This window comes from Sinocyclocheilus grahami, unplaced genomic scaffold, assembly GCF_001515645.1.
Source record: "Sinocyclocheilus grahami isolate Dianchi unplaced genomic scaffold, SAMN03320097.WGS_v1.1 scaffold15.1, whole genome shotgun sequence".
In the NCBI taxonomy this organism is placed as follows: Eukaryota; Metazoa; Chordata; class Actinopteri; order Cypriniformes; family Cyprinidae; genus Sinocyclocheilus; species Sinocyclocheilus grahami.
Window position 1 is genome coordinate 4,182,440 of NW_015505194.1, and position 10,510 is coordinate 4,192,949.

The following is a 10,510-nucleotide window of genomic DNA, read 5'->3' on the forward strand; positions in this document are numbered from 1 at the left end:
ATTTTATGGAGGCCTGTTCCTGATCCTGGGAGAGTAGACTACAATGCCGGCTGTTCTGACTCACAGACTGTAAGTACGTTTTTTATATTTAAAGAATTTGCCACTGATGATTCAACCGCGACTTTTGAGCAGTGTAGAGTAGCGCTTGAGGTTTGTAATTTCTCCGATCACAAATGCAGACATGGATTTATGTTTACGAGGCGCGATGCAACACAACGCATAAAAAGACAGTATAAGTCATTATAATCCATAATTATGTCCCCACTGGATGCAACAAATGCCTCGTTTATAATGGGTTTGAATGTTTTTGTCTAGTCACTCCGGCCGGGACACGGCATCACAGTAAGTATTCGGCCAATCACAACGCACTGGATGGCTGGCCAATCACAGCACACCTCGCTTTTCAAACTGATGAGCTTTGTAAAAATCGACATGTTTCAGAAAGGTGGGGCATAGAGGAGAAACAATAATGTACAGTATGTGGAAAATAATGTGCTTTTTTAACCTTAAACCGCATAAACACATTTCATTACACCAAATACACAAAATAATGTTATTTTTAGCAACATCATATGACCCCTTTAAGATGTCATTACTATGAATTTAAGGTAGTGGTTTTCAAATTTAAAAAACAATCAGCCAATCAACTTATGGAACACTTTGTGGCCCACAACAGTGATATTTTAGTATCATGTATAAATTGTTATAGTATTTATTAATATTTTGAATTCGCTTTTGTTTTTGTATTTTCAGTTTTAATTTTAGTTTACGTTTTAGTAATGTGGTTATGTGGTTTTATAATTTTTATAATTTTTTATATTTCTATTTATTTAAGTTATTTCACTTTTAGTAATTATCTAATTGTCTAGTTGTTAAAATTTTAATAATAAAGAAATAAGTATTGTATTTTATTTCAGCTTTACGTTTATTAAATTTTTTTTCATAGTTTTAATTTAGTTTAGTTAGTCTATGGTTAATAACAGCACTGCTTTAAGATTATTATAAATGTATTGGAATGAATTATTGATGTTCATACACGTTTGCATTGTCAGGAGGTAGTGAAGTGTGAGATTGAAGTGATGAACCAGTTGAACCATGCCAATCTGATCCAGCTCTACGCCGCCTTTGAATCTCGACATGAAATCATTCTAGTGATGGAGTAGTAAGTTACATCCACAAACACACTGAAGTTTCACACACAGACATCCTCTCTCACTAAGTAAATCTCATTCATGCTATGTGTATGCTTGTGTTCCCTGTGTACCCCCTAGCGTTGATGGCGGAGAGCTGTTTGACCGGATCATAGATGAGAACTACAAGCTGACCGAGTTGGACACAGTGCTGTTCATCAGACAGATCAGTGAAGGGCTTCAGCATATGCACAAGATGTACATATTACACCTTGACCTTAAGGTGCCAAACACATTCTTGTTAAAAATAATATGCATTTCAACAGCTTCATGAAAAGAACAAGAAGTTTGAAATCCCTGTGTTTACTGTGTCAACAGCCTGAAAACATTCTCTGTGTCAGTCGACAAACAAACAAGGTGAAGATAATTGACTTTGGGCTCGCAAGGAGGTTAGTATTTGTTTCTGTGTCTGTGTTTACACTTGCTTTCTTTCTGCCTGTCTTCATGAATCTACTGTTTCTCTCACGCCGATTTGTTCTTCATCTTCCTTTCAGATATAAACCTAGGGAAAAGTTGAGGGTGAACTTTGGTACACCTGAGTTCCTGGCTCCTGAAGTCATCAACTATGAATTTGTCTCATTCCCAACTGATATGTGGAGTTTAGGTGTCATCACTTACATGCTGTGAGTCCATAGATATCAATGAACAATCATAATACCAAAAGGAGAGAATTTTGTAAAACTTGTTTTTGCGTGTGTAGGCTCAGTGGCTTGTCTCCGTTCCTGGGTGAGGATGATAATGAGACACTAAATAACATCCTGGCATGTCAGTGGAGTTTTGAAGAGGCTGAATTTGTCGACATCTCTGAGGAGTCCAAAGACTTCATCTCACGCCTGCTTGTGAAGAGCAAAAGGTCTGTGTGTCCCCAAAAGTTGGCTAAATTTAACAAATACTAATTTTTTGATTCTGAAATGTTACCAGTATGTTTGTGTTTTGATGCATGTTTATTTATTTATGTATTTTTTTGTGCAGTTGGAGAATGAGTGCATCCCAGTCCCTGAAACACCCATGGCTTTCAGACCGAGCCCTTCACTACCGTCTGCACCATAAGGTTCATAACAGCTTCGAGCTTGTGACTAAATGAGTGCAGTAGTGACTTATGCAAATTAAGAATGAATGAACCTGTTTCTCTCACAGAAAAACAAGTGTCACTCTTCACGTGCCCCTCCTCCAGAGGGATAAACAGGTAAGATGCATAACATGAAATATGTTAAAGGGATAGTTCACCCAAAAATGACAATTCTGTCATCATTTACTCACACTCATGTCGTTCCAAACCTGTATGCCTCTCTTCTTCGGAACACAAAAGAAGATATTTCAAAGAATGTTGGTAACAGTTTCAGTTCCCACTGACTTCCATTGTATTTTGTATTCCAACATTCTTTAAAAGATCTTCTTTTATGATCTGCAGAAGAAATAAATAATGAGGGAGCGTACATCAAATGTTTTTTTCTTCAGCTGTATTTTATTATTGTAAGGTGTCCTTGAGTGTCTTGAAAGGCGCCCATAAATAAAATGAATTATTATTATTAATTAAATGATGACAGAATTAAAAAATGTTGGTGGACTGTCCCTTTAAATGTTAAAACGTAATTAACATTTAGTTCTCCTATCCTTGATTTCATGTTTTCTGCAGAAGTGATCATTGGCTCTCCTGGTGCCTTGGTGACACACTGGACCAATGCAGTTGTATCTGAACAACTATACAACATCTGTTCAATATTACAGTCAAATACTGACTGTAAAATGTTTATTGACTTCTTACCTCAACTTTAAGCTAAAACAGCATACAACACATTAAAAGTACAGCTCTCCACAAGAATATTTCACCATTTTGTAAAATGGTAATATTTATGGCTCTGTGATGAACTTGCCCTGTGCTCCAGTCCTGGTTTAAGTGGGTTTTAACTGGTGGCTGTCGTCTTATGAAAAATTACTACATGCACTTAATTCTACAGGGATTTGGTCTTGTATGTGCACTTTATAATAGACCAGGACTGGAGAAAGTATGTGAATGACTACGAGTGCAACAGAAATCATACTCTATACGCACAAATGTATTGAGTCTTATCATGGTAATACTCTGTACATCATTGGTTTATGGTAACATTTCATTTGCATAATATTTATGAAGTATTAGAATTCACAAAAGAAGCTGTACTGTATTTTACACTTGAATAGCACCCTTAATGTCAAAATCCTGCAAATAATCTATCATTTTGAATGTTATGTCTTTTCTGCTGATTTTCAAGAAGTCTAAGTGTCAGAGTTTGGAGTTTGTTTGTGTGCATGTAGCTACTGTTATCTGATACAAATAGCCATGACCCAAATTCAGCTCTCACTTACCACATTTTATTCAATAATGTCATTCAGAGGGTTTCCCTTAGGGCAAATGTGTTGTGCAAAATGAGTTATTCAGAATCATGAGCTCCAAATGCTTAGCTAATGTTGCTGACCTCACACTTTATTGTATTTTTGTTTTCGATTTTTTTAAGCTGGAAATTGGAGACTGGGACATTGGCTTCAAGCCTGGCTGTTTTAGGCGATTATATGGTCTTGCTCACTCCTTCTCTTTGTTGTAGACATCTCACCTTCCATGAAGGCAATTGAAAAAAGAAAGAAACCCCCCCCCCGGAACACTACCTTCAAATGTATTGTGTGTTTTTGTGTGGTTCTAAATATAAAGATACTGTTGCTTTGATCACCTTTCACTGATGTTTACTTGAAATGCTTTCATAATATAATAAATGGGGTGAAATGTACTGTATGTCAGCTTATGGCTAACAAATTAGTGCTTTTAGACACTAGGATTCTAAGTGAAAGCTGAAAAACCAGGACTATCACTTTTTGATGTGTAAGCATTAATAAAAGATTTGTTTATTTTTATGTTTTGATTTCAGTTTCTATATATGCGATGACTGGATTGAGGAATGCTGAAATATAATAGCTCATAAACTACTAGGAAAAATAAAAGCATGTCAGTACTTTCATATATTAGTACTTGTACATTATTCAAAAGATGTTTTGTTGTAAGTGCCTTATATACTTTAAATATTATCTAAATTAAAATATATTTTGAACAAATGTTTGATTGACTGGTTCATTCATTTGATCTATTCTTGGAGCAACAGCATTTAAGTCATTTTCTTGTAAATGCACATAATCCTGAGTTCCTCCTCTCACTTTAATTGTTTGCATATTTTTTTCCACACATGAAATATTCAAAATAACATCAGTGATTCAAAGCCTTGATCTATGGTTGTGGCGCAAAAAAACATCAAGTACAGTAAGAACGATATGTGACCCTAAAAAACCCTAAACCAGTCAACTGACCAGCTTGACAAGACTGGGAGACCAGCAAAACAGCCTTGACTAGTTGAAGCTGTTTTTCAGCTGTGATTTAGGCCTAGCCTAGGATTTACTATGAAATGTAGGCATATTATAATTACGATAATAATTATTATATTAGATATGTAATAATAAAGGGAGAAAGTAAAAAAGTGGTTTGTTTAAATCCTCCTGAACCTCGATTCCTTTAGTGGGCGCTGTGACACATTTATATCCCCAAGCCAACAGGATTTGTCTCCTCTTTATTCTGTGGTGCGTACGTCACAGGCGCTCTGCTCTGTGATTGGCTGCTGAGTGCAGGTTCCTGATGTGTCGCTCAAGCAGCTGGAGTTTCGGATGTGTTTGCATCTGTTCATGATAAACGATCGCGCACAGTGGAACCAGACCCCACAGACACACTCCGAACCGAAACCAGCTCCAGACGATGGCTCAGTGTGCAGCAGCGGCGGCGGCGGCGGCGGCGGCCAGTGGTGATGCGAACGGAGACAGCCAGACGAAGAGGAAAGTGGCCATCATTACAGGCATTACCGGTCAGGTAGCGTGAATTATCGTATCAACCTATGCGACGCGATGATATATAGGCATAGTTTAGCTAGAAATCAAAAGTATGTCATATTACTCACCCTTATGTTGTTTCAAACGCGTATGGCTTTCTTTGTTCTGTGGAAAACAGAGGGAGATGTCTCAGTCACCATTCAGTCTTATTAGAGGAAAAAACGATGCCTTGAATAGTGACCGAGGCTGTCAGTCCCTAACATGAGGGTGAGTAAATGATATCTGGCTTTTATGAGACAATTTTATCCTTGACCCCCTTGGTTCACTTGCTTTTGTGGTTTTCGGTAACCATGGCAATAGTAGTTTTAGCTAAAATACAGTAATTACTATAATATAGTTATCTTTGTAAAACTATAGCACTTTCTTAAGGTATAGAAGTTTAAATTTCTTACGTGGTCATTTCCGAACTTATAACTGACAACTAAGCTTACACCATGTCTACACTGGACGCGAGCGACGCGACGCGACAAAAGCACTGCAGGCCTGTGTCATTTGTTTTATTGAATGCACCCTATTCTTACGCCCCATTACGCTTTACGCGAACTATGGGTGTAACTTCCGTTAAGCTGTAAACAATCAGTGAGATGCTCGCTATGAACGCAATAATCTTTTTTTTTTTTTAACTGGGTACAATGAGATGACATTATTCTACTCACCCTTCAATCATCGAACATTAAAATGACATTTAAAAGTGTAAAAGCATAAACAAAATACTTTCAACAGACCATGAATGACCCCAAAAGCCCGATTCTTTCCACAGCAATAACGGACGGGTGAAGTATCACTGTAGTAATGTATATCTGTATTAGGCATGGGCCGGTATGAGATTTTGACGGTATGATAACCGTAAGTAAAAATATCACGGTTTCACGGTATCACGGTGTTTTTGTTGCAGCTCTAAAATGTGTTATTTTAAAATGACTGGGTAAAAAAAAAAAAAAAACATTCCGCTGAACAATATATTTGTTTCTGAGCAACATACAGAATATTAGGAACAGTAGAATTTGTTTATTTTTTCTTTGATTTGTTTCCTAAAAAGAAGAAAAATAAAGACTGACATCTTTATTTAACCTAAATCTGTAATTACAGTTATTTAATTTTAGATATAAAATTTCTTATACATATCATTTATATAATTTCATATCATTTAGTTATATAATTTCATATAGATCATTTGATTTAATAATAACTCAATTTGAAGCAAAAACAGAATGTTCTGACTAGCTTTGTGAAATTATACTACATGCCTGAACGAGCTCTGAATGAGAGGCAGATTCACTCTCTGACAGCAGGAGGCGCTTCTGGAACACCAGATACAGCGTTTCCTTGGTTACCGCTGTAAACAAAGCAGCTGCGCTGAAACACTGTTTTAATGTGAATGATACAGAGACGAGATGAAAAGAAAATACCACGTAAACTTTTCTGAAGACAGTCAGTTCCCCTCAGAAACATTCATATAAACCCCCAAATCAATATTGAGGATTTTCTTCCAATAGTTCATGGATCATGAACAGTGAGTGATCTGCCTGCTACAGTATTTTTCTCTGTGCGTCCGTCTTCAGCGTCTCTGGCCTGTGTTAACGGGCGTTTACAGACTTCATATTTTCACATAAATTACATTTAGGAAAATGATTGCATTGCAACGCAGTTTGTGCAAGTCCAGAACAGAGACAAGCTGCAATAAGACAAAAAACGTCCGGTTGCCGATCGCGTAAGTTCCAGGGGAAGCTCCTTAAGTTCGGCCATCCTACACACACGTGACTGACCGCTCGCTCGCACCAACAGGAGGAGGAGGGTCGTGCTACTCTCTACACTGAACTCAACCTGAGGGATTCCTACACTTTCAGTCTTTGAGGAGACATGAAAAACAGCGCATACCGCAGGAATGGTATAACGGAAAATAGTGGTTTTGAAACCGTGAAATTTTCAAATTGCGGTATACCTTGAAACCGGTAATCGGCCCATACCTAATCTGTATAATGTAACATACTTGCCTTAATCAAAATGTTCATTAACTTCATTGCATGATACTATTTCAAAGTGATTTCAGTCATTTTGACAGATAATAAATTGTATTTACCTTTGAAAACAAACAAACCTGGAAACAGACGTGAGGGTTTGAGGAGGAAAAACAAGAGAATCTTCGTGCATTCCAGTGAATTATTCATGGGATATATCGTAAATTAAATTGGGAGAACAGACCACATATGTGCACTGCAGTATATGTTGTCCTTTCTCATACTATTACAGTGGAATGCAAAGGGAAAAAAGTAAATAATCATGAGGAAAAGAATGCAGCGATTGAAAAGAGCTCTTGCCATAGATATTCTTGTTATAACATGTCACGCTAAAATACCAAGCATTATGTTATTCTCATGATATCTGAAAATAAAATATGAATGAAAATTGACAGCTCATTCAGTCAAACAGACGGCTTTAGTTGTAGGGCAACCTTATGATTTAACATGATTCATTTCAGTCTTTTTGAATAGCAGTTCCCCAAACCGGAAGTGTCACCCATAATTCAAAACGTAATAGGCACGTCACGAATAAGGTGGATACATGTTTATGTCTGGAATGACAATATATATGTGACAATTTGCATATGGTAAGCAACATTTACAGCTTTTGTGAACAAAAAGCAGAGTCTCATGTGAGCCTTTAATTGTTGGCTGTTGTTTATCTAGCCCGACATGGGCTCTTGTAATTGTGAATCACAGTGAACTATGTAACAGGAGACATGTGACACAAATTTGATCCTCAAAAGTTAATTGAAGATATAAGTAGGTAGCGTGATGTTGTTTTCCAGATTGCTGGTAAAAGAAAGTTCAAACTGTTCAAAATAGGCAACAGACAAAAGTATATAACTTGAATTTCTGGTCTGTTTTACGAGTTTTTGTGAGTGCATGAGCATGTTACAAACATGGGTGTATCTAGACAACCAGGTTTTTCACTTTGTACGTTTATGAGACCTGTCTTGCTTTTGTGCATCATATATAGCTGAATGTGCCATCCATTTTGTCCTGAGCAGACTTTTTGGACCAAAATAGTCCAATTTAAATGGTAAAAACTGTATATTCTCCACTCCAATTAAAAAATTTCCCGCCACAATTTGACATTTAGATCCCCCTCCAACTAAAAAGAAATACAGCATTTAGAAGTTTCTATGACTGTACAAAGCACTTAAATATTTAATGAGGTAAGTAGAGTTCAGTTCATTGATTATTTGTTGCTAAACAATTGGCCATTATATTTTAACACCACATTGCTATTACTTACCCATATCAGCTACTTAAAGTGTATTCAATTGGTTGCATCATTTATTTTGGAGTTGAAATATAATACATTAAATATGCTTTAATCCCCCCCCCCACCCCCCAAAGCTACTCCCATGCTTACAAATGCACTCTAGTGAAATAAAAATGATCAAGGAAGTGTTAGCTGTTGTAAATATGACTGTGTAAATATCATACTATAGTGTGTGCAGAGCCTCTCCCACAGTAAAATGCCATGGGACATTTATTACACATTATAAAATGGTTAGTTCTATTCCTCGATTCTGATTGGTCAGCAGCTGTGTTTTGTTCACAATACAGCACAGCTATGACCGTTTCACCCAACGTTCTGTCAAAGCCATTAGAAGGCAAGCCTGCAACCATTAGCCGAAAAAGCATTTTTTTATGGACGTCAATGGATGAGAGGCTTCACTACGCTGAATAAACAGCTTTGTAGAGGAAACGGCTTATCCTTTAATGAATCGACAGCCTATCTGCTAATCTTCAACATGTTTTACACTAAACAATACTTTTGGATTGAACTATTGTTAGAGTTTACCACGAAAAAAATGCCACTGACTTTTTGCGACAGGTGGTGTTCAGCTTACGGCACTTCTCATTCATTCCTATGGGATCCGTAAACGATGATTGAGTGTCGTACAACTCTGATTGAAATTCAATGACGTCAAGGTTGTATTGTGATTGGTTATTAAGGGACACGTGATCCAAGTTAGCCGTTACACTTTCTCCAATAGTAAGTAATACAGACCCCCTCATCTCCCTATAGTAAGATAATCTCTAGCTGTGTCTGAAATCGCTCACTCTTTTTTCACTCGTTCACTAATCCCTATATAGTGTATGGCAGTTGAGTGGACTATATCAGAAAGGAGTGAACGGATTCGGATGGTGATGTGTCTGCGTGTGAAAAACATCTTCGTCATACGTACTTTTATATTACATGTACCTTATTTTAGAAAATAATATTAATCGCAATAACACTTAAAATAACTTTATATTGTAATTGTGCATACCTCCGTGTCAGCTTTGTGGTTTTATTGATGGTATATTATTAATTTATTTTGTATTGCTTTGTTCATAATCATTAAATACTATTAAAATACTGTCAACAAAAATAAACACACATTAACACGTGTTCATAATTGTATGTATTTATTGTTTGTAGTATTTTGAAACTCTCCCGAGCAGCGTTTTGCACTAAGATGCCAATGGTCGTAGAGCGCCCTCAGGCAACTGTTAATTTTACATCAGAATGAATACGCTACCAACGGACATTTTTAAATATCCACCAAATTTTTAAAATTTTTGTAAATGAAAAAAAATGCCACCTCAGTAAATTAATACAATGTTAAACTGAGTTAATGCCTACGTTATATATTTTAATATAAATAATGCATGAAATAAACGTAAACCAGAAATAATAAAGATGTAAACGGCATCTCTCATTCAAACTCGCTCGCTCCCGCTCTCTCTTCCAGCTCGTTGGTTCTCCGCATTGGATTGTGGGAAATAGTGCTTCAGCGAGTGTACATTGGTCGAAATCAGAATGCATTGTGGGTAAAAAGTAGTGAACGAATGTAGGGAATGAAGTCGTTCACTCAGAATTCAGACAGCACTACAAAATGGCTGACACCCGATATAGTGCACTATATAGTGGACAGGGAGCGGTTTCGGACACAGCAATAGTCTTTCCAGGAAGTTTGAACTTGCCTTGCGTTTAATGAACCTTTTTCACATTTCCGGGTTTCTCGGCAGCGGAAGTCGTAATAGTTGGGTTAACTTGAAGAGCAGTGAATGGGAGACTACCACAAATATATTTTTTTGCATTCCCATTTGCTTAAATAGCAAAAGAAAAACTCCATGATCATGTTTTCATGACTTTCAATAAAAGAAAAAAAATTGAGAGAGACTGATAACGGCAGTCAGAAGAGAGAACGATGTCAAATTTACCATCCCTCCCATAGACGCTGCATTAGAAACACCCTCACATTAGCATTAACTATTTTTTTGTAATTTGATGCAAAGGTAATATAATACAAATAATAGTGTTATAAATGTACATACATTAAAAAAAATACAAATATGAAAAACTTTTGAGGATTTACGATGCTGATGACCATTAAA

At 36.7% G+C, this 10,510-nt stretch overlaps 2 protein-coding genes across 2 annotated transcripts in view; both read left to right on the forward strand.

The window, feature by feature from the left end:
- Positions 1–3,233, forward strand: part of LOC107602975 (myosin light chain kinase family member 4-like) — a 20,350-nt gene extending 17,117 nt beyond the window's left edge. Inside the window, exons 7-14 of the mRNA XM_016295635.1 lie at positions 1,053–1,162; positions 1,272–1,413; positions 1,509–1,579; positions 1,685–1,813; positions 1,891–2,043; positions 2,163–2,241; positions 2,328–2,376; positions 2,827–3,233. Of these exons, the coding sequence (XP_016151121.1) occupies positions 1,053–1,162; positions 1,272–1,413; positions 1,509–1,579; positions 1,685–1,813; positions 1,891–2,043; positions 2,163–2,241; positions 2,328–2,372 (729 nt within the window). The 3' untranslated portion in view covers positions 2,373–2,376; positions 2,827–3,233. The remainder of the gene's footprint in view (positions 1–1,052; positions 1,163–1,271; positions 1,414–1,508; positions 1,580–1,684; positions 1,814–1,890; positions 2,044–2,162; positions 2,242–2,327; positions 2,377–2,826) is intronic.
- Positions 3,234–4,797: 1,564 nt separating this feature from the next.
- The window catches only part of LOC107602702 (GDP-mannose 4,6 dehydratase-like), a gene marked incomplete at its 3' end in the record, with an annotated part of 19,817 nt that continues 14,104 nt past the window's right edge, over positions 4,798–10,510 (forward strand). The window contains exon 1 of the mRNA XM_016295271.1: positions 4,798–5,073. Coding sequence (XP_016150757.1) covers positions 4,963–5,073 — 111 coding nt within the window. The remainder of the gene's footprint in view (positions 5,074–10,510) is intronic.